Source organism: Cyphomyrmex costatus, unplaced genomic scaffold (genome assembly GCF_001594065.2).
Source record: "Cyphomyrmex costatus isolate MS0001 unplaced genomic scaffold, Ccosl1.0 scaffold112, whole genome shotgun sequence".
NCBI lineage: Eukaryota > Metazoa > Arthropoda > Insecta > Hymenoptera > Formicidae > Cyphomyrmex > Cyphomyrmex costatus.
Genome location: NW_017275086.1, coordinates 2,115,918 through 2,140,906, shown reverse-complemented (window position 1 = coordinate 2,140,906; position 24,989 = coordinate 2,115,918). Strand labels below are relative to the sequence as shown.

Genomic DNA, 24,989 nt, shown 5'->3' with positions numbered 1-24,989 from the left:
GCAGAAATTGCACGCACCGAAAGCTCGCCGAGCACTTGCGTTATGGTGTTTATTTAGTATGATTACTAGATCGTGGTATGTCAAGAATAAGATTGACAATGCATCCAAGATTCATTCACATTTAGATACAAACAGAAATTAATCTTTAAAGTAGAATGTAAAAAAAACAAGTAGACAGAGCGCTTTCGAAAAAGGGGGAGAGATACGCCGCGAGTGGAATTTATCTCTCACGGATAGATAAACATAAATTCAAGGGGATTATAGTTTGCCTAGATTTTATCTCGTATCTATATAAATCGTAGAAGGGTGAAAATGTACGTGAATGTGAGCGTTATCCATATTCGCGTACGTATCTTTGTTTTTATATATTTTTATGTACGGAATAATATGTGGTCCCGTCCCGCATTTGCTTCTTGTCTCTTTCAGTCAATTTCTAACGCAACAATGATGTTACAGTGCATCTCGTGCGATTTTATATTCATGTTTTTTATTGTGTCGAGATCCCACTTATTTGAATTAACGAGTATCCGAATATATTGTATTTATTCCAGAACGTCCGATTTTAATTTTTATATGATAGCTATTTCAGCGGAAAGATATGTACTGAATTTTTTCATGAACAAAAAAAGATAAAAGAAGAAGATAACGGAAAAAACAATTTTAAAGTATCTAAAAATTTAGTTAGATACAGATTTAAAAATAATTTTGTTGGATCATAAAAGTTGTAGGAATCTCAAGCACGATGACAATGCTGCAAAAAGTTTTGGCAAACCAGTTTGAGCTTCCTACATCCTTATTTTGATGGTCCAACAAAATTATTTTGAGATTTGTATGTAGCTAAAAGTTTATATAGCACAACAGTTTTTTCCATGTATTATTTTTACAAAACCAAAAATCAAGATATATCGTATTATCTTTTATTTTAAGAGAAAAATCCAAAAAGTTTATACAACGATTACTTTTGAACTAAGTGATCAATTTTAAATGATGGTAATTACTAAATATTTCTATAATTTACGTAATTTTATCAGTTGGAATACAACAAGTATAACATATAATAATAATAGTAAAAAGACAATTGTAAATTTAAAAAAGTTTTCAACACCAATATCGATTAGATGTTTACTATTGTACATTGTATAGTTCTTAGGTTTTTCTCTACAGCCTGTATCACAGCATTCGCAACAATGAGAAACAAAGGTAAACTCAAAGAGGTACCAAAGTTTGTAGATAAATGACATTATCAAAAGTAAAATAAGTTTTTAAACTTTATTATAAACTGATTTATGCATATTATTTTTAGAATTTATACCATTTAAACTTTCTTTCTGACAACATTACTTAGATTTTTCTTATAACTTCTGACTTAATCTTTTAAACGGCGAATATATATAATGGACATTTCTTTATATATTGTTTTTTATATATTATTTTCATATTGTTTCCTTTATAATGTTTAAAATGTACTTGTTAATAATGTATTTATTGTATTTAATTTATCTTTTACATTGCTTTCTTTTAATTTATACAGCACTTTCAACTTTGATGTGGCCTTTCTGTTTCAATTTTAATTTCAATTTTTTATTAACTTTATATTTATTTACTAATCTCTGTATTTATTCTATAAGGTATAATATCTAATTTTATTTATATTTTCATTTATTTCATTGATTCAACTAATTATGTCAATTTTATAATTTTTATCACTGATGAAAACTATGCAGTTGAAATGTTCAGTGTTCTTTGAATTTTTTAAATAAACAAAGATTATCTTCTTTTAAACACAGTGCATATATATTAATATTGTTCGTTAATGACCATTGAGCTCTTTTAATTAAAAATAATTCTACATTTTTGAAAAGATTCTACTTTCTATTTTACAGTTCGAGTAATATTAATGACTCGACATTTCACTTAAAGGAAAATTTATTCAAGTTGGTCAAAGAATTAATTAAAGCTAATGGTTCTAGAATATCTTGTATAAGCTGCATCTTGATCGAACATCCCAGGAGAAACTCGAAAGTTTCAAATTTCTTCTCCTGTTTCATAATCTAATTTATAGTATAATTTAATCGAATTCATTAATGTCACAATAAAGCCGAATGTACTCAATCAAATTTCGATCTTAAATCAACATTTATAGGAGTAATATCGATTTGGCACTTATTGTCTATGAGAGCAAGTGAGTGCCAAGAGGAAATATTTTTACGGTGCGTTTTGCGAGCTACCGAAAATAATAGACGACGTAAAGAGTGTGCTATGTCCATTTGTCTCTGACACCATAACACCATAACGTTTGTCGAGAACAGTCTCGAACACGAGGACGATGACAGTGATGGCGACGCCACGAATCGGTTTCGACATCGATTCTAGGTTGTCGTTTTCCCAAACCACTACACGAAATTTCAATTCAATTCCCGAACGACGAATGAGAAAAGTCGTTTCTGAACCCGTCCGCGGTTATGACTTGTCAAAGTGAGATTTTGTCACACTCGCAATTCTCTTTTGACATAAAAAAGAAATACAGAAAGAATAATATAATAAGAATACATGCCAATGCATTTCTTTGTGTGACAATCGCATTTGAAAAAAAAATTGTTAAAGTACTTGATGTGTATTACATTTATGTAATAGATTTGTATTAATATAATTCTTGTATTACAGGCATTGTGGATAATTTGGGGTCTCTGAGGAAAAATTAAAGGGAAAATATAGCATCCTTGCACAGAGATATCGCCCGGTAATTGCTACAGCTTTTGGAAGTTCTCCTAAATATGACAGATGGGAGAATGGCCGAAGAGGAACTCGACATGAATTCCATAAAGGATCCATCATAATTACAGGGGCGCATTTTCGACTAATACCGTATGAAAAATAACGAGAGGATCTCGCAAAATGAAGGTGGTATTAGTGATAAGTGAGGAAGTATCAAGAACGTATCGAGAATTGATAATTCGAACTGCGAGTCACTACGACAGTCACGTACACCGACTGATGGGTACATATACAGATATAGGTATACGTACGCTATGTATTGTGGAACCAGTTTGCAATCGGAGTCAATACATTGGCGAAACGGTTCTCTAATATCCCGCTTTGATGTCTCGCCTGATTTTATCGAGCTCATCGATTGCTTTGGACACAAGCCGGGAATTATACATGACAGTCCCAGCGTGTTTAGAAAACATGATCGAAAGCGTCACACGAGACAATCAACAAGAAAACAAAACAGTAGATCGGTGTGGAGAATTCACGAATAAGTGGAAAAGTTAGTAAAAATAAAAATTGATTGACGGAAATGATTGGTCTTCAGCTTTATGAAGTCTGGCGGTGTGCTGTTCACAATTCCCGCGCAATCTTAAGGAAATCGCGCAGAGCACCCCGCAGAGAGAAGTCCCATTATCTCTGACACGTCAAAAACTTGGACAAGAAGAGTCGATGACTTTTCCCGATGCGGTATCGAGAGCCGGAGATTGGATCTGCCGGTGCGCTATGAATATTCACGAGGGTGCGGATGTCATTTTATGCAGCTCATTCGGCGTTTTGATGTAAGGTGAGCCCAACGGTGGAGAGGTACGATCACTGCTGGTTATTCGTGTATTAATTCTGAATAATTGAGGGACTCGGTATTATCAACGCTTGATCGATCTCCCGATTGATAGACCACCTCAAATTATAAATTCTTCGAACTCTCAATGGCTAATAAACTTGTCAGTCTCGATGGATTAATACTTCAACGTCAACGTGGACATTTTGGTGAAATGGATCAGATGTCGACGGATGCGCGTATTCGAATGGAAAATACGTCAAAATTCACCGGCCAATTCGAGTACAGCGCCCATTGTGGAGGAGAGCGCGTAATATTTTACGTAGCCCGCTACAGTTGCAGGACCAAAGGAGTCGTTCGAGAGAGGCTTATTGCTCGGAGCCTCTAAAATATGCATCACCGACGGCGTTTACATGTCGAGATACGTGGTGCGCTATGTAACATGCAGCACGCCCTTACAAGCTAACGCGATGTACTGGTTGCCCGATGTATCCAAAATTCAAATCACGCGGCACTCTTCCTCGAACGACCCTTCGTAAATGTGGACGTATAAGCCTGTGAGATGTCGAAGGCGCCTATAGATATTGCGATTTTACGAGGGAATGTGGCGACCGCACTGGCGTCTAGCAAGAAACTAGCAAGAAATGCATATGCACCAAATAATATCAACACATAATAAGACGACAAGTTATCCAAAGTGAGAAATATGTAGACCTAACGAAGAATGCTAATCTCGACTGATTTTAAAATATGTAGCTGTTTCAAATCTTATTCATGGTTTACATCAAGATTTTTCAACATTTTAATTAGATGACTGAGATGGATCAGGAGGTGATTTATTTAAGTACAACGATATAACTTAAATCGACAAATGGTTGAAAAGTAGACGTCGAAATTAACGTAAAAGTGTTATCCGAAGAATAACAGTCTCCTATTTCTCCAGCAACCCGACAATAAAACCTCTGTTGATGGCTAAGTGTAATTGCAAAGGTATGTTCAACTAATCGATACGCGAGTGAAAGTGCACGCGCACCATCGGTGATAATAAATATACGGAAACCAGAGCTTTCGAGACACCGAGAGCCCCGTTGAACGATTTAACGACAACAATCGGAAAAGTGTGCGTGTGATCCGTGAGAGGAAAAAGAAATGGAGTCTCGCTGTATAGATCGTCGTTACACGGGTGTCGCCCGACGAAAACGTTACGCGACGTCGTTTGGTCGTCCGTGATCGAAGTAGAGTCGATCTTGACTACTTTCCTTCCGTCGTCAAAACGAAACAAACGTAGGACAGTCAGCAGTGGCGCCGAGAGTATAAAGTATCAACGGAAAGTATACTTACAAAAAAGTAAAGACGTATAACACGCGTGTTGATATGTAATATATGCAGTGTAATATACATCAAAATATAGGTACATTATTTTATATCGAATCATTAATAGGATAATTATATGATTAAATAATAAGGTATTACTTACTAATTGAAAATATAACTAGAAAGCTAAGTTAACCAAATTTTTTACAAATAAAAATTATGATAAAAATATAAGCTAAGACTCTTTGAACTAACTTCAAAGTTTTCGACTTTGTAACATAATGAAAAGTCTCTTCCATCCGTCAGAAAGTAATTTAGCGAGAATTAAAGTCTTAAGAAGTGGAAAAAAAATTTACACGTGATTTATTTTAAACATCTGCGTGTCTTGTGAGCTTTTATTCCAAGCTAAATGTATACTGTGAATATATTACATATCGTGTAAACAGTAACAATTCCAACTGAAAAGAAAGGAAGAGGTGTGTCTGGCTGGTGTGCAGGCAGGCATGCTAAGAGTTACGTTACCTAGGGTGAGCTTCTCGCCGGAATCGGGCGGCAGGGTGAAGCCCAGTAGGGCCATGCTCGATATCAGCACGCAGGGCACGATCAGGTTGAAAAAGTAGTAGAGGGTTCTCCTGCGTATCTGTATCGTGAACGTGACATCCACGTATGGCTCCGGGCAGCATTGGTACATTATCGTGTTCTTCTTTCCCGGCATACCTGGAAAAAGTGCCAGCACCGATGTACACGCCGACGTATCTGTCCAAGGAACTAAATATGACATGGATATACATTTCGACACGGTGGAGTATAATCGCTCGCCCATCGATTGCATTCCTCGATTACGAACTTCACTTTCGTTTTCTTTTTCTATTTTCTATATATTCTGACCCTATTATTTTTTGTAAGATAAACGTCCTTCTGCTGAGAACATAATAAAGCACTTGCCTATACATATAGTATCACTATCTCTATATCTCTTTATTATTGCTACCTTTCGTCTTCCTTACTTTTTGCTACTATATCTGTATTGTGTCTTGAGGAGACTAAAATCCCAAGTCACACATAAAGTTGGGTCTATCTATCATCCATCCATCCATCTGTTTTATCGCGAGACTACGTGAACTCGTGAGAGAGCTGTAAATGTTGTCGAGTCATGGCAGCACCCTACATCGAAAGATTCGTGCGAGCGAGTCACGTCGACCTTTCCGTAACAATTTTTCTACGGTTGCTTCTCGCGGCCTTGTTTTAAACTACCTTAGGATTACGACGTCTCGTAAGGAACGGAAAGATCTTGTGGATTTGCGAATTTCCACTTCCGTTCCAGTCCATTGCGACGAGTTAAGCTACCGGTAAAGCAAAACTTGCCATCCTCGCGAATTTTAAATACAATATACCTGTCGATGCATTTTCTCGAAGATGGTGAAAGTCTATTAAAAGCTAAAAGAGACCCTTGACTATTCTATATGTTTTTCGTGGATGGAAGATTTCTTAATAGCTTCCGATTGGACGGACTCTCGAATCGATCTCGAACATCGCGGTATCGAAGACTCACTTGTTGCTGAGGTACTTCGTACCTCAGAACACTTTTTTTTTTTGTATTTCGACGCGTGGACCACGCTCGATGCATCCGCCTCGAGATAATTAACGTGTTTTCGAAAACACGACTTTAGAGGCGACACTCTTAATTACCCGCGTCGATGTGCCAATAGTGTCGACTACCAACACGTAAAAGCATCGAATGTATCGTTTTGTCGGTCGGAGCAGGTCGAAGGCATCGAGTTGTGTTCATGCGTTTTATTTTTAGCAACGTAATTTAGTACACTTTGTCTCTGTCACTTCTTAAACAGCCGGGGCTTTATTAATTAGCTTCAAATTTTTCTTCCATTTATCTCTTTCACTTTGCATAAAAAAAGATTACTTTATTCACTTCCATTAAATTTATTAACGAAACCATTAACAGAAATATAAATGTATATATCACTTATTTATTATAATAACATATGTAGGTAAACGAAATTTTCCAGAAAATAAGTTCGAATATATTGAATCATTAAAATTTTGTAATATTAATTTTAAAATACAATTTTATAGTGTGTAAACAATAAATATTACTATTTATTTACTACTAAATACAGAAGGAAAATATGTTCTGTTAAAATTATTTCTTTTTCTCTTTGTTTCTACTTTTTTTCCAAGCAATTAAAAAAATGACAATATTTTTTAGTTGTGTCGTTGTTGTAGTAAATAAACAATATGTATCAATAAATTATTTTAACTAATAAAGTACAATGTTACTTTTTATATTTTGGTTTTTTCTCTCTTGCAATTTTGTTTCAGGAGAATGTACCTTTCTTTTAAAGGGTCTCTCTTTTATGCGGATATCTTCAAGGATTTTTTTCAACATGTGGTAGACCGAGACTATCATAGATTCTATCTCTCTTTGCAGTTTCGGCGTGTCGACAGTCCCGAATCCGCTTCAAGAAAACTGTCGTACATGAGAATAGCACTTTCCGATATGCGAGCTCAAGGAATGTAGTCGTAAAGGAACACACAGACCAATAAGTGACGGGTAGGAAAAAGAAGAAATACAGAAAGGAAAGAGCGCCATGCTAGGTCGCGATAGGGAATCACTGCCATAAAGTCATACGCCATTGCGGCATCACCGAGACATGGGGGGCTTCATAAAATCTTTCGATTTCTATTTAGTCGCGACATCGATCGTGACTTCGCGCGAAACGAGGGACTCTAGGATGCAACATCCGTGTACATGACAGAGGGGTATAAGAGAAGAGAGAAGGAGAGGGGAGGAGTTGTGGTTTCTTAACGGCTTCCATCAGCATTCCTTCACACACCAATGACGCTGTTTCGTATCACCAGTGAAATTTGCGTTCCAGAATCCAGTCGAGAAGCTGGAACGAATCAGGATGACAGAGATTTTGTTCAGCGATAGACCTTTTTCTTTTATGATAGCCAGTATTTGTTACCGAAGATGGCTCTAGAATGAGAATGTTAGGATAAAGTTTACAAGTAGAATTTTAAAAATATTTTCGCTGAATAAGCAAACAATAGTATGATTCGAGAAAGAGGAGGTCATTCAATTTTTTAAATATATAATTATATTGACAGAGTTAAGACGAGAGAACAAATACATTTGTATTTGCAAATATTCGATAAATCGACTGCACGCGAAGACAAAGTCATAACTTGAATTGCTTACGTGTATCATGCTTTAACGTGTAACGTCGAGTCAGTCGGAAACGGAGAACAAGTTCATTAGTTACGTGTACAAATCTCGGAGATAAAGGATTGCTTTTAAAAAAGTATACGATTCGTGATCCCATGCCTGCGCGTTAAAATTGAGCATAACTTGAATTAATAGTTGCCTTGTCTGTATTTGTAGTAAAATGCGGATGAAAGATTATGTTGTATATGTAGCTGTTCGGATGTGGCCGCGTAATTACTGCCCGAAAATAGAATCGTTGAATTCCATAATAGCTCCTTGCAATATATTATTACATTCTATTCGTAATTCCATTCCCATTCCGTACTTTCACAATGTACACGCTATACAAACAGATTCGCAAATTGCGACGGATTAATGGTAGATGTACATATCATTGTACATACGTGTTGAGAACACATGAGGATGAAGTCTGAACGTGAAACGGCAAGAGAGAAAATTCGAATTATGTCAAACTGAAACTATATTTTCTTTTCTTCCATATCTACTTCCATGTCTAATCATTTTTTTCTTCCCGTAATACTTTATGGAAGTATAAGTGAAATTAATTGTTATACATCTACAGAAAAAAATGTAAAGTAGTATATAATTCTAGTAAATTTTATTAAAATAAGAGGATCATGTAGGGATAGGCGCGTCTACTTATGCTTAAAATTTATGTTACTTTTTTGGTGTAACTATCGTACAAATCTATAAGGTACTTTTTATATTTCGTAAATTTTGAGAGTTTGTGCTCATAATGTTGATTTTTACTTTATTGTAAATCGCTTAAATGGAGTTATTATAATTATAATGTATTTTTTATCTTACGTTTTCAGCATTTTTATTTTTAGGTAAGTGAAGTTTGTCATAAATTTGGCAGTATTTAATATAAAAGATAACCAGAATATTTTGACTTATAGTTTTGTAAGACAAAGTTACTCAACCATTTTTCTCCATGTAGAAGCGAATATTAAAAGGTGTAAATGGATTTAATACCATGAGTTTCAACTCCACGGTGTTAAATTCACACTATATTGATGTTTATATCAACACGCTGAGAATAATAACACCATAAAATATTAAATCTATTATATTAATTTTTTATATAAGTTTAATAATAATTAAATAGTAGTCTCTCTTTAATTGGTATTTCACCATCAAAATAACGCATCGATCAAATTTTAGTTTAGAATATCGAGAGACAAAGTGTCATAAACAATCGTTGATATCTTAAACGTTGCTAATACATATCTGTTTTAAATAATATAAATCAACTAAAAAATTCTTAAAATTTTTTATTTATCCTTTATATATGCATAAAGATACTTTATATCTGAATTAGCGTTTTATACACTTCCGAATTATTACTGTAGAATCTATTCATTGACGCATATCGAGTCGATTCGAGATTTTATTCTCAGCTTTCTATAGGCATGTTCCTTTACACATACAAATACAGACACAAATACGCGTGCCAATACAGAGGCAAAGTCTGATTGGCCGGGTCGTAAACTTGCTCAGTGAAACTCACCGATGAGGTACCATTCCCCGTTCATGATGAAATCGGATAAGTCACCACCCTCCTGTGAGTTGAGTACCAGATCGAGCTACCAAGGTCAAAGTTTGATTAAGACGGGCACGTATCTACATGATAGGGACATTCCGTTAGGTAACTCGAAGCCAAACGTACGCATGCAGCTATGAATTCCGCTTGCATCTACGTCTACATCTACTGTATACGTTTACAAAATGATGCATTTGCAAACCGACGTTACGTGATAAGGCATGCAACGGGAGAATCCGCTCGGCCGTGGGACGGTGCGAAGAAGAGACGATGATTTCTCTCTCTCTCGTGAAGCAGCGCACCGTGCGCGCCTGGAAAAGCGCGTTCGTGCAGCCGACAGGCGGAAAACTGGCTCTTTATCGTTGCTGAAAATTGCTTTTCACGTGGTCAAGAAGTTCTCGTTTCCGATGAAGTGTTCACAACTTCCTCGGCTCCGTCGCGAAGGCGTAGCAAATCACATGGCCGCTTTACGCGAAACTTGTATCGTGTGCACATGTTTAATAAGACAACATATTATATACTTCTACTAATTTTGCGAAAGTTGGAGAGAGGAACGGAAATTGATTGATTTTAATTTTCGAGGAGCTCTTCAGACTATATCGCGATATAAAATTTTCGAAGATTCAAAACATTTTTGCGATAATTCGATAAGTTTTTATTCCATCACTTATAAGTTCAAGATATTATAAAGATATTAATGTTAAGAGCTTTGCAAAAAATAAAGTCAATAGTCTCTATTTTTATCGCATCATATATTTTCATAAATATACGTTTTAAGAACAATTTGATTCGTATAAATATGCCGTTCAATGTTAACTCAGATTATACTTTGACGACCGATAAGAGCTGATCAAAAGATTTTACAGTCTGCTACTTCTCTTTGCGGATATCGCGCTGTACGATCATATTAAAGTAATTAAAACGCAATCTTGAACAAAAGATTTTCTGTCGCTTCCATCTCCGCTCCTATCTACACGAGGAGGATTGGAGGACGGGAAATAAAGTGACGATGCCGGAGATACCTTAAAAGGATTTTCCAGTCTTTTTTAAGTCCCGCGTCGCTCGCCGGGTATCTGTTGCTCTTTGATCTGAAGCCAAATAGGATATGGTTTGGCTGGTTCCCATGGGCCATCGAAGGCTTCGGAAAGAGCCCTTTTCCGATGGATGGAATTGCCCTGAGCGATTCAATATTTAATCATTTACAGAAGCGTGTTATTGCGGGGAGATCTACGTGAATCATAAACCGAATGGGATAATTTTGTACAAACTCGTAAGTACTTCGATATTTTCATACACTAGTCTCACAAACGCCTTTTCGTTCCTTTTCGTTCTTCTCGATACCAGTAAATGTTATTTCTTGAACGGGAGATATTATTATTCGTAAAGACGTTATTTTCCAATATTCCTACAATGAAGGTAAAACGAATTTGATAAAACTTCAATAGTCCTCGATGCACTTCGTGTATTTTCGAGAGAGAAGAGCGGTACATCTTCCTTTTCTGAATATATGCAAAGATCCGCTCGTACTGAGAAAATTGTAAGAAGGTTCCATTGGGATGTAGCAATCACATTTGCAGTTCGATCGTCACCGTCGATTACGTCACATTTATTTTCTTGTTCTCGAGGAGATTTCCTATTCGGTCATCGACTTGTCCAATCAAATCGATTCATCCTCTCGCCATCGTCTTTTTCTCTTTCCCGTCCAAATTAATCTTTACCTCGATCATCCTCCGTAATAATTCTCGGAATAATTTCGACAAGCAAGCGCCAAACTGCCAGTTATATGGCAAATGCTTGTTTCGTGAAATTCGTAGCGAAAATTACGACGGATACACCGGGCTCATAAAGTTAGCCCCTCATAATTCATTGCGACACGTATATTTTGCCTTCATAGCCCAGTTCAACCCTTATTCACGAAGCGGCTACATGTGGTTTACTACGCCAACGTGATGCATTGGGAATGGACGTCTCAAGATGTAAATGCACTCGCTGCGGAGCGGCGGCGCAGCCCTTTAACTAATTAAATTCAATCTTCATATATAACGCCTCTTATCCGACAGGCTTAATCAAGCCGATGACGTTAAGAAGCGACCCCGGAGGGTCGGCTTCTTGTATGTGCATTCGAGCGCCTCGTCTAATAATCATAGCCTCTCGGGTGATTATGTTCGGGAATGAGCCGCTTTTCGCTGTCGACCGCAGATCCCACCTGTAAAATCTAGAATCGTAACCGATATAATTGTGAGTGAATTCGATTTTCCGCGTACGGGGATAAATGTACCTTACGATGCCGTGCTTTCATCAATTTGAACAAACATCCCCCCCCCCCCCCCCGTATAAATGCGTAATACTGATATATATACAAATCCATCTCAATTATATCGGTTTCAATTCGCACAGCAAATGGAAGCATGCATGCAAACATTAATTAGTAATCAGTTAGAAATGACGCTTGACGTCATTTCAATTGCAACGTAAACGATAATTAAATGAACGCTCCGGTATCTTTAGAGGTGTACGGAGGTTACAGACTCGATCTCCGAGAGACCATTTTTATTCGCGAAACTCTCCGAAATATCGACGCTGCACAGTCGGCACCAGTCGACCGTCAGCTTGGAGAGCTTTCAAGAGTTACTCGCGCATTTCTGAAGATGTGATTTTACGAAATGAGACCACACATCGAAAAAGTATGACGGCAGTGGACTTGATGCAGAGGAAGGATCGTCACGGTTGAAGCACAGTCACGTTCGTGTCTCGCGACATATACAAACGGGGATTAGAACGTTTAAAGCCGATTCAAACAGTGAGCACAATTAATCATGCTCTCTCCTATAGCAAAAAAGTCACAGTAATATCACAACAAATAAGTACATCATAGTGAGACGAGCGGATGGCCGCTTTATTGTCACAGTTGTGATATCGCTATATACGATATGTAATTGTGATAAAAGTTGCATCTCTCACTTGACACTTCTATGACATTAAGATAATAATAATAAAATATGATGTGACCTTTTTAACAATTTCACAGTACATCATAATTTATACATGATTATTGTGAGCTCGTTGTGATGTGAATGTAACTCTATTCGCTATGGAGGCTTTATTGACGAGTTTACATTCACGAGTTTACACGAACTCACATTCAGGCGTTTACACATGTACAAATATACACGCGTATGTTTCCTCTGTGATCAGGAATCGAAACTGCGAGCTGTAATTGTTCGGTGAATTCAATTCTCGGTACTTCGGACGTGAAAAGTGCATCTTACTCGTGCAACTGGTAACGCGGAATATGTATTTGGAAATCATTTTCGCAATCGAGGCAGCGCCGAAATCCGAACTCGCCAAAATTACTCCGGTTTCAATCCCTGTTTTGTAGTTTACTGATGCGCGAACACGTACACACGAACACGTGACATGGGAGGACAGGAGCGGGGGGAATCTGCGTGTAGCGGTGGAACGCGTCACCTACGCGCCGTCAAGAAAGCATGCAAGCTACGCCGCGTCACGACACGAAACGGCCATTAATTTCTGTACATATATATACACACACATGACATGCGACACACACGCTGTACAGACATATCAATCAATAACAGTTGATGTTGATTCGTTGAGTGACGGAGGGCGAAATGGATCGAACAAAGTATGGGTGTACGACATATAGACACAAGTCTTCAAGTTTGGCATAAATATACAAATATATAATTTATATGTTATATATGGGGGTGTGGGGGGAGAGTAATCGATATGAGTCGAGGACGGGGTGCGTCGGAGGTGGCGGCATAGAGAGACAACGTTTATATGTGGCAGAGTAGTAGAAATGCGCTCGGACACTGCATTTCGATGGGGGCAGTGCAACCTGCAGCGACGGTGACGGCGATTCCGTAATCGGAAGGTCGAAAACGGGCTACGCGTTTCGGCAGCTATCAGGTCACGATGGATTACAGCGATCGTAAATTTCGCGAAACGCGTGCGTGCGCGCGTGCGAAAACGTGTATCGGGTGTCCTCGGCATTGTCGAAAATTTCAGCTTGATTGGATTGAGTGTTTAATAGCCGTATTTTAATTGATCTCCCCGTCCGGCCTTTAACGAGCCCTACAAATGCATTTCCGGAATCCATTGGAAGCTTCTAAAAAAAATCGCAGTCGCGCCATCGATGAGAGATTTCTCGTGACGAAAAAAAAAAGAAGAAAAAAAGAAAAAGAAGGAAAAGGACCCTCGTTGTATGCAATTGAATTGTTCCGGTCGATAAAGCTCGGTTCCTCGACGAAGCCGCGATTTAACGAGCGAGACTTCCGACTATGTTTTTCAGCATTTTGAATTCACTCAGGAGGACCGAAGTGAACTCGCACGAGAAACACGCAAACGAGCTCGGTATTGATCACCGAATCTCGGCCGATCGTTCCGCTCGTAAATACCGAATTCGCGATATCGTATTCCACGGGGCGCGCGCATATATGCACGCGCACGTGCGTACGCAGTTTGTGCTTTCCGCAGTCAGGAGAGTCGTTTCTGCGTGATATTGAACGAGGTAAGGGCCAACCAACGTGTACACGGCCCATCGGATCGTTTGATTCCTCGTGCAGGGCGCGTTGATCGATACGCCGCTAAAATATGCAAGAAAAGCCTCTTTTCTCATTTCACGCGAACGTTTTCAATCCCGCAAAATCGGAGAGGACGAAGATGGAACGTTATTTCTCGAAAATAAAATTCGCAAATCGCGACATCTATCAATACTTCACGCGTTATCTCGATTTTTTTTCAAAGTACGACGCGAGAGGTGACGTCCATGAAATATTTCGCTCGTGTAACGTAGCACGCGACGCATCATAAACGTTACAAAAGGTTTACGCGCGTTCGTTCAGTTGGTCGAGCGCACATTTTTCACGCGAAATCGAATTAAAATCGAAGAAGAGTAGGGGAAGAGAAAAAGAAAGAAATTCCATCGCTGCCACCGCGCCGCATGCTGCACTGCGAAAGAAGGGCGGCGGTTAATGCCACCGCCCGACATTGCGATGTACCTTTATGGGCGTGGAGAATTGGGAGTTTATACGATTCTTTACGATCTACAATTCTCGTCCGACACGCAAATGTGGAGGGAAGAAATCGCTCGCCTCGACGCGTGTCTTGTTGCCTCGGTTCTTTTAACTCGTGGGTCCCCTCGCGCCGATCGCGAGAACAATCGCCTTATCTTCAGTCCTGCGCTCGCGTGGCAATCGATTTGCGGATAACGAGCGCATGACCCTGTGATTTCGCGATTCTACGACTAATCGATTGTCGGAACGAGACGCCCCGAGACTCGATGCCACTCGAGCCGAGACAGCACGAGCGAGCCGTGTGCGGACGATTTCCTCGAGAAACTGGGGATGTCCAACTTCTCGTCGAGTAACACTTAAGGGCTAATAGGAAGAACGCAGCTTAATGTATTCATCGAGAGAGGTCGGTACATCTCTATTTTTCTTTTCTTCTTTTCGGCACGTGGTCTTACATGAGTGCCCCAGCTCGCACGCACCGCACGTTTCACGTAGAAGACGTTACATTACAGCTTGATCTGCAATTCGTGATCGAGTGCGCCGAGGGGCACGCAAGTAAGAGCGCATCCGAACAAACGCGTTCGCTTCGCGCCTATGAGTTGCATATAATTTATTTTCGTCTCTCCTTTAAATCAAGATTTATTTCTTGATCATATAAGTACTGTCACTGATTTGATACGAAATTTCGTCGTTATCGTTGTCCTGTTGTGTTAACTGTGTATCTTTCGTTGTCACTGCAAGTGGAAGTTGAGACACATAAAATTATAGATTGTAATTTTATTTTATCTTTATTTCGAGATAGTATCATTATCATCATCTTATTGTTTTCAAACCAAAATAAATTTCATTATACAGCGTATTTATACATTGTATGCTCAATATAAATACCGATATTTATTTAACATATATATATATATATTATACCTTCTACAATAAAATAAAATCCTGCCTGTGTAAAGTTATCGTTTAACGCAAACTAAAAATACAAACTATTGATTCTTAGCGTCAATCTCTACCAATGATATAGACAAATCGAAAGTGCTCGTGGTGCCGATCAATACCAGCTGCTCAAAATAAATGTCCGCAACTCGCATCCCGATGATTTACTAACCCCGGGATTTCAATTCGAGGCGATCGAGAGAAAACGTATTTCGCTGCAGTCAAATGGGCCGATTGCGACCGTCCGTCTTGTCTCGACGAGGAATAAATTCCGATAACAGAAAATCCCGCGACAGTCGTGGGGACGGCCGCCATATCCCGAGGACGCGATACCGCGACGCATCGACGACTGTAGGGATACGCGACAGGGAACGAAGGAGTACTCGCGGGAAACGCGAGACATAGTGCGGGGGACGAAGGAATCGATTCTTCAGGGATGCTTCAGGGAGAAATGTCGTTGCACACCGCGGCGCTGGCAGGAACACACACGTGCAACAGGTGAAAGGCAGGTATCGAGCACCTCGTTTATTTCCCAACGTCTAGCCTCGTCCAGGCGGAGAAAAATTTTATTGTCGTCCTATCCCGCAAAACTGTACGTCGCACGTCACAACTCGATTAGAAATGTTAAAAATGACACCCGCCGCGCGGAATGGAATTTTTCGACTTTATGTCCCTCGTATATCGCAATTTTGTTTTACTCCGCTTTGCTTTGTCAGCCGATTATACTTTTGTTTCAGGCGTTTTCCCGGCCGTTCGTTCAATTTATGCCATGCGCGCGAACGGGAAGATTATCGTTATCGTCAATACACGGGGAACACGCTGCGGTCTCGCGGCAAACTTCCGCGATTCCTATCGGAATATTACCCAATTAGGAATAACTTCTCTATGGTGCATATAGAGAAGATGACACTTGGAGAATCTCTCGCTTTAAACGAGACTTTGCGACAATTTTCCTATACCTGCGGCGAATAGCTTTGAGTGCACTTGCCCATTTGCATTCTCCCTATCTTGATCTTTGAATAGGTTCGCATCTGAAATTTTCTTTGCCCTTTGAATTTTCAAAATGAACGTTGGGGGGGGGGGCGGGTAGAGGTGAGGGTGAACGACGAGCGGCTGAATTACCGTGGGAACATCGTTTGTTGAAGCGTATTTCACGCGGAGTGAATGTGGATGATACGACAGGGAGCGGCGACGAATGAAAATCTGCGAAATTATTCGCAGTCTATCATTCGCGAATGCAAGTGGCATGAGAAACGTGCGCCTTGTGTCGCTTGGCAACAAGAAACCGTCATGTGGCACAACCACCATATCTACGTGTACGTGTAGCAGAAACCGCAAGCCGCCGATCAACATACGCGCGAATATTTATTGACGTGTTACGGCGCTTAGCGAAGATTAGACACGCGCGAGTTCGTAATTTGCGAGGCGCGTGTAAATCCGGTTGGCTCTAAATAATCGAATAACAGATACTATTCTCCCTTTCTTTTCCTCGTAAAAACGTAAGACCCATTAGCGGGAGTTACGGCTTTAATTTTACGGTTTGACGTTGCACGCACAATCGACTTACGTATGGATTCAATTTATCGGTCTTCGCATAATTAATAAAGGTACACCAATCTGCATGTTATTTACGCGCGAGTCGAATTAATGCAAAATTATTGCGGCAACTACGATATCGCTCTTCCGATATGTATATAATGTGTACTATGAAAACGATATGGCGCTATGAATATTTGCGTATTCAGTTCAGGGCTCTTTCACGCCAGCTTATCCTGGTCGACGTGATAAACACATAATTAGCATATGTTTTGTATAACAAATAACATCGACAAGTAAGATTAAAGATCTTTAGGCAATTTATAATATTTGATATTTCCACTTGCAGGACACTAAAAATGTATTTTTGGTAAAGAAAACACGCTTGTCACATTAAAATAATTAATTTGCTGTATCGAAGAGATCGATCGTTTTGAATGACCGTCTCGTTTTAACGATAACGACAAGAATCTCTCGGTAAAGATGAGGGCACGCTGATATGCGCGAAGTGAACGCGAACTTAGCCTAAGCTTGTTCAGCGAGTACTCATCCTTTGGATTCTCCGTTATAGTTTTATTCCAGTACAGTAGTCTTTAATTTTTCCGATCAACAATCGATTCGATCCGTGTCCCTCTAAGTTGTCATATTATGTAATGATAGTGTTGTTATAGTAGGTGTTATGCATGGTGCCTTCATGTGAATCAGAACAAAATGAAGACAGAGATATTTAAGCTTTTAAAATTAAACTTTTCTTGTACGCGACAATTTTCTTTCGATAAAAATCCATTATTTCCACTATGCGTTAATAATTAATTCTTTCTCGTATAGCAAGTTCGCTATCAAGTGTCCTGTAAACTAAACTCGAAGCAGACTCGTAATTATTGTTGTTAAGATCGCGGTGTGAAAAGTATTACCAGCAGATTGTAATTCGTGTTGACGATCTATCAAGTGAGTGAAGTTTGGCCGATTATCGGATGTGTTATTCACAGGTGTGAACTTGAATCCAATATTCAATTAATCCTACTGTTCGTCCCTTTCCCTCGATAATTCTCTCTATGGTGTACGTGTATGAGTTTCGTATACGACCACGTGTACGCGGCATATCTTGATCCGCACAGTCAGCGGTTCATTGATTTGTATTGTCCATTTGCCGTGGAACAGACTAAGGATAAACTCAGTTTACGATCACCTATAGATAATAGTTTGCGATTAACGACGACGATGGTCTAACGTTGGCTCGATCCCTATTCTATCTTTCATATCTGTCGCGGAAATTTACGACTAGCTTATCAACGATACTTTACAACGTTGTAAAATGTGAGGAAACACGGTCGCCGTAAGATAGAGCTTACTCACAAGTTACATTTTTTTTTCTGCTAATAATTTCTCGGAGAATCCGACGTTAAATTGAGTACTTTAGCAGGGCCGGGGACATGTATTTCAAATACTTTTATTTGAAAAACAATATTTGTGGGACAATTGCATTTTATATTTTGTATTTCATAAGAGCATATAAAAGTATTTTGTATTTCAAAAATTAATAATCAACCTTATTATTTAATTAAAAATACAAAAAACTTTCAATCTTTCGAGTTTTAAATACAAAAGACACGTAATATTATTATGTGCTCCGTTAAAATACAAAATATACTTGTGCATTACAAATATTGTGTTTTAAATGAAAATTACGTACATATCCTATATTTTAATATAGAGATACTTGAAAAAGCTTTTATAGAAACATTATTGATTAAATGCTGGTAACACTTGTCGCGTAATCTGTAATTACGAAATCCAGGTAATTATCTATACGACTATATTGATGATATACTATTCTACTGTATTGGCCGAATGTTGTCAGGCAGTCGAACGAAAATTATTGGCAATACATGCACGTTACTGTGAATTGCCAATTAGGAAAAAGGTCAACGGATCGAAGCGTTTCAGGGGTGGTTGGCACGACGATCGATCGGGAATTAGCTTTCGTGGGTGTCGGATCGAAGTACGCGTACGACCAGGACGGAGAATCTCAAGAATGGGGACTCGCCTGTCGCTGGCACGGAGACGTCACTCGGCTATCGACTCCACGGAAGATAGGAGAAGTTCAGTCTGGATTTCACTAGTGGATCGGCAGATTGTAAATGATTTGATCTTTGGGCGGTAGCCAAAACGCGCATAGACGTATTCGCATCGGTAAACCGATAAGGAGAAATTGCTCGGGCAAGATGAGAAATAAAAAATCCGGGGGATGAAGAAAAGCTGAATTGTAGAAAGAGAAAATGAGAGGGGAAGAGAGGAGAAGTGGTAGAAAGAAAGAGGGAAAGAGAGAGAGAGGGGGGGGGGGGGCACGAAAGGGCCGGGAGGAGTCCTTGCAAATTGTTCATAAACGAAATGGCCGGAAGCGTTGGCGATGACGAAGCGACCGGAAAATTGCATGGAACGGGAATGTCGTCGTCAGTTATCCCGTCGGATAAACGCTAGCGAGGTGTCTGTCTCTCTCTCTCTCTCTCTCTCTCTCTCTCTCTCTCTCTCTCTCTCTCTCTCTCTCTCTCTTTCTCCCTCACTCTCTCGCCTCGGATAAATCGACTCGAGAGGAAAGTGATCCTTGGCTGCTGCTGCTGCTACTGCTACTAGCGCGATTACGTAAAGTGGTGCGTAGTCACGGATTACGCGCGAGCACTTTCGTAATCCGCCATCGACACGAGTAAGAGGGGCATTAATTTCTTCTCCTTTGATCGTTTTTTTTTCCCGATCGACGTAATTCTTTCATCGGGCAGCCTTCGCGTTATAGATTTTGATAATTGGCGTCATTTTACATTGGTAATTTGTAATATTACGGAATTAAACGAACTGTGATTAAAATGCTTTTAGATACGTACTTCCTGGATGTAAAAATTATATTAGGCAATCTGTCGCGTCACCGATTATTTGATTAAGCGTTGAATCAATGAACGTTTCCTTAGAGTGTGGAAGGTGTGGCTTCGCTCAATAATAGCAGACTCTTCACTCATTATTCGATCGTATATTATATCTGAGAGATTGATATTACCGTTCTGTCCAAGTGATACAGGTCGATATATGATCAGACATTGATATCTATCCTCGCAGTAAAAAAGATATAAGAAGCAATACTTCTACGTGAAAAATCAGCTGATAAGAATTTGATATAGCTTGTAAAAAAATGGATATCTCGGTAACAAACGGTAAGTAAAATGTTTTCTCTTTAATAGTTCAACGCTTGAAAAAAAATCTAAATTAAACGCTCGAAAGAGTTCTATCATCTCTCGATATATTCGCAACATTCCTCATTAACGCTTGTCAACAAACTACTGAATACTTGAATACTATCCAGCTTCGATTTGAACTAATTCCGAAGCAGCGGAATACACAACGCGAAGTGCACAACAGGCTCACCTTCCTCTAGCTACGAGTTATCGTCGTGACAAGATATGCACGTCATGCGCAGCAGAGATCACCGTTACATGCACGAGAAATTGTCGAAGCGGTAAAAGGTGGGAAATAGAAAGATCGTTAGAGATATCGAATAGATATGAAGCGTTTATACATACAAGCATGCGTCTTTAATTGTAGTAAAATAAAAAAATAAAAAAAAAAATAAAAGGACGGGAAGGAGACTCAACTTGGAAGTCAGGAAGTAGGAGAAGGAATTATAATAGACAGAGTCGAGAGGACGATTATTCGAAGAAGGAAGCTGGAGGACGAAGGATAATCGGTGCGGAGTCGATAGTAGAACGGCGTGGAATGTGCTCCATGCAAAATTGTTTCCCAGCTCAGACATAATCACGTGGTACCCTGCTTTGACTCGTCGATGTATATGTGTGTGAACCATGTATAAGTATATAGTTTGAGTAGGTTGTGTATTTCGCGATCATCCTAACCCTCTATATGTCTGTATTTTTTTTTCTTCTCGCACGGGGAAACACGGAGGGTAATATGTGTATATGCATATATTCATCCCGAAATCACCACGTTGTCATTTCCATTGTTTTCTCTATTTCTCCATTCTTTTTTTTTTTGTCGTTTCACTCTTTCCCCATTCTCTTCCCTTTCTCATTATTTCACTTCCGTACTCCTCATCGTATATACCTATGTATGTATATATGTATATATAATAGCGAAAGCTCTCGTTTGATACTCGAAGAAAAAGCCCGTGAAAGCAAAGTAACACCGGCAAGCGACATCAGCCCATCATAGCGCCTTCCTCTACGTAGGAAGGTTAAATATATATGTCGACACCATTATATAAAATTCAACATAGCTATAGCCAATTAGTGTGCTCAGATTGCGCTCGTGACGTGGTTGCAAAATTATTTTGATTGTGTTCATCAAACAAGTCCCAGCACTCCGAAGGAAGATTCACGATTAATTCGATTTAGTGTGCAATTAGAATAAAACGTTTGAAAAAGAAAAAGTGAAAAATGGATCGAATTAATGTGTCGATAAAAAGCCGATTTAACATCGTGCGGCCTTGTTGCGAAATGTAGACAGGCATCGTGTGAAAAATCAAAATTTTATTGTCGCAAATAAAACGCGCACCAACGAATATCCGTCGGAAACAGTAAATGTTTATGCCCGCCTCGTAAAACGTTGCCACGTCTCTGCGGCATAGAGACCACGCCCGTCCATTAACTGCGCGTTGAGTTGTTACTGCGAGTTGAATAAATAAATTTGTTTATCGGAGCAAAACTAAATTTTTATGCGCGGGCATCGAGTCGACAACGTGATTCTTCGTTTATATTTGATCCGTTTTTACGAGTACAATCGGACAATCCCCGTCGCCGTCGAGATAGGAAGATATATTGTTCTTTTACTTCCAAAGTGACACGACTAAAAAAATGTAATTTTTAAGTTATTACCTTGAACGAGTTAAATAAATATTACCCTATCAGTCATAAACATGAATTAACTGAACTTTACTGAAAAAATCGTCATAAAAAGAATGGTTTAAAAAAACTCATCACAATTCAAATAGAGTAATCTTTTAAGGGTTGTGAAACGAAAATGACAAAAATGACATTTGACTTTATATCAAGAATAGTTTTCTTTCAAGTTGAAAAACAATTCTTCTCTTTTTTTGGAAAATTTTTTGAATGATCACTTTTGAAGTAACAAAGCCATCTAAATCCGATTTAATAAAATAGTTAACTTGCGCAAACAACGAATAAGCAACTTGTGTATACAAGTGTAAATAATGACAAATGATTACGGCGATGTTATTACTGAGCATGAACCCGTTGTGAAGCTAAAATGAGCGTGAAGTTAAAATGAACTGAACTTAATGGTGAATGTAATTTAAAAGAAACCCCCGTTGGACTTTATCTGCGGTGTGAGTTTAATAAAATGCTTTGGGCGCAAAGCGACGGCGTTGTCTATAAAAAAAAGGTACGCTTTTGTTCGAAACAGTTTGAAAAATTTAAAGAACTGCATAATAATAATACTTCGACAGAGTGATCGATTTCGGCGGCGGACAGATATGCGCCGTCATCTCGTCCGACGTCCTCGTTATTAAAGGCAAGCATCGATCGAAAAATCGTTCCCGTCCCATGAACGTTTTATGAGAGCCGCTAATAATACTCTGGTCCGTCCGGTACGATCAACGGTGATTCGAAAGACATTGATCCCTCATTAAGATTCCATTATTATCGAGTTTGCCTTTCGGTCGGTGACAAAGTTCGATGAACTAATACGTAAGCATTTTACCGTCAATTTATTATATGCGATATGATGACGGCGATACACCGCGGAGGGAAAAAGGTACGAAAGTGGAAATTATTTATTATTTAAACGCGAAATTTATTGGAAAACTGATTTTACCTGCGGACATGTAAATTGTATTAAGTTCGATCGTTTCTTAAAGAGTGCGCGACACGATCGTTGCATACATTAAAACACTTGAAATCTCTGTGCACGTAGAGATATTAGTTGTTGTAAAAATAACTCTTACGGAAATCGTACAATTTGCAAACAAAAATTGATTTGAAAATACGACTTCTCAAATGTATTTATTATTACATTCAGTTATAAATTACAAATTATAAAGATAAATAATTGACTTGCGAATATCTAAATTGCAAATGATTGACTTGCGAATATCTAAACTGCTGAATCTGAAATATTTATGTACCACGGTAAATTCTGTCTGTGCCATAATTAAGAGGTAAATGGACGTTACGCGAAATGACACGAGGAACTTCACACGCATTTAGACAAATAATGACCAAATTTATTGCCCGCTGGAAATCGATGAAACCAGGACTGCTTTGCGGAAGTACGAGGATTATTTATTGCCCGCGAGATAGCCCCCGTCTGAAAAGCAATGGCAGTTTTTTAGTCTTATCGACGTCGGCCGTATTAAAGCTAGGAGAACAAAGAAGAATGACGGAGTGTTTATAAATTTATCGGCAGTGACAGCGAGGAAATAGTTCGACGCGCAATTTATAAGAATGCTAAAGCATGCACCTTATTTATCATCAAAGCGTGCGACAAAGCCGCCACGTGCGCTTAATGATTTTGATATTATATTAAAATCAATAACGTCGATGAATCGAGAAATTATCACAAAATACAACATAAGCGTAAAATACCGTAAAAATTATGCGTATTAATTTTTATTACTTTTAATTCCAATATTTTTTCTGTAATGTACATTTATTTGGTTGTTTAAATAACAATATTCAAATAAATCAAAAATACGTCTGTACATATATATATATGATGGATTGATTTAGTTTCGATTTGAATGATTTTGCTTCGATAAAAATATCTCTTTTAAATTTTAATAATAGTACTAACAATGAATTTTACTGATGATTCGTTAAAAATTTTATATATGCGTGCATGCGTGTGATACTTTTGTTCTCATTTTCGCACGTTTTGTCGCCGTGATAAGTGCGTTATCCATCGGTTAGTGAACATTCGTTGAGCTTTTGATACGGTGCATTAGCGACAAACGGAAAATCACGATTTGTCATTTTCAGCTTGCTTTATGATCCAGCACTACCCAATCGTCACATGATTCACCAGTGTTGCGCTTCAATAAATCGTTATCATAAATTATGATTCTTTCTCGCTCGTGAATCGTAAAATATGTCGCAATGAAAGTATCGGACAGTCCATGTGTTAAATGTTGTGTATAGATGTCTTTTTGTATGTCAGGAGGATATAAAATTTCTTATATGAGAAATCCTGTCGTGAAAGGATAATAGTACATGTAATTTTTCTGCTATCATATCACTAAGTGACGGCTAAAACGAGAATGTTAAAAATTAATAAATTATGCATCGCGCTTGAATATTTCTGGTAAGATTTTTCTAAACTAAGACATTGTGATTTCATGCATCGTTATCGAACACAAGGCATAAAATAAAATCAAATAAAATAATTTCAAGAGTCACGTTAAATTGAAATTGTTAAATTAAATGCATTAGATTGCTAACGGAGCTTCTCTTTAAGTCAGGCAGATTTACGCGTAATAAAATATGAAATTTTGTTGATTTTCGTTAACTCTATGCGTCAAGGAGTGATTTCGAGCGACAGAATGAACTAGCGTGCCACTACTCTCTGATCGTGAATAGTTCTTTGTGCGAGGGTCTCGAGGGGTTGGAAACTGTCACGGACGTGGCGAAGTGTCGAGGCCGGGTCGTAAGTAAAATGAATTTAACATTTGGCGTTTATATGCGGCCTGCAAACTACGCGCCGTGGGAACGAGCTCGACAAACTCGACGTCGCGAATTAGGCGCGACGCCTGGTCGTATACGCCTAATATCTGCTGTACCAACGCGGCTTCTACACACATTACGACGGACACGA

The 24,989-nt window shown here is 38.7% G+C and overlaps 1 protein-coding gene across 1 annotated transcript in view; it reads right to left on the bottom strand.

Moving 5' to 3' along the window:
* nAChRalpha6 (nicotinic acetylcholine receptor alpha6) overlaps nucleotides 1-24,989 on the bottom strand; it is a 253,207-nt gene that overhangs the window by 85,592 nt on the left and 142,626 nt on the right. The window contains exons 8-9 of the mRNA XM_018543183.1: nucleotides 9,616-9,691; nucleotides 5,384-5,578 (exon numbers count right to left, since the gene is read on the bottom strand). Of these exons, the coding sequence (XP_018398685.1) occupies nucleotides 5,384-5,578; nucleotides 9,616-9,691 (271 nt within the window). The remainder of the gene's footprint in view (nucleotides 1-5,383; nucleotides 5,579-9,615; nucleotides 9,692-24,989) is intronic.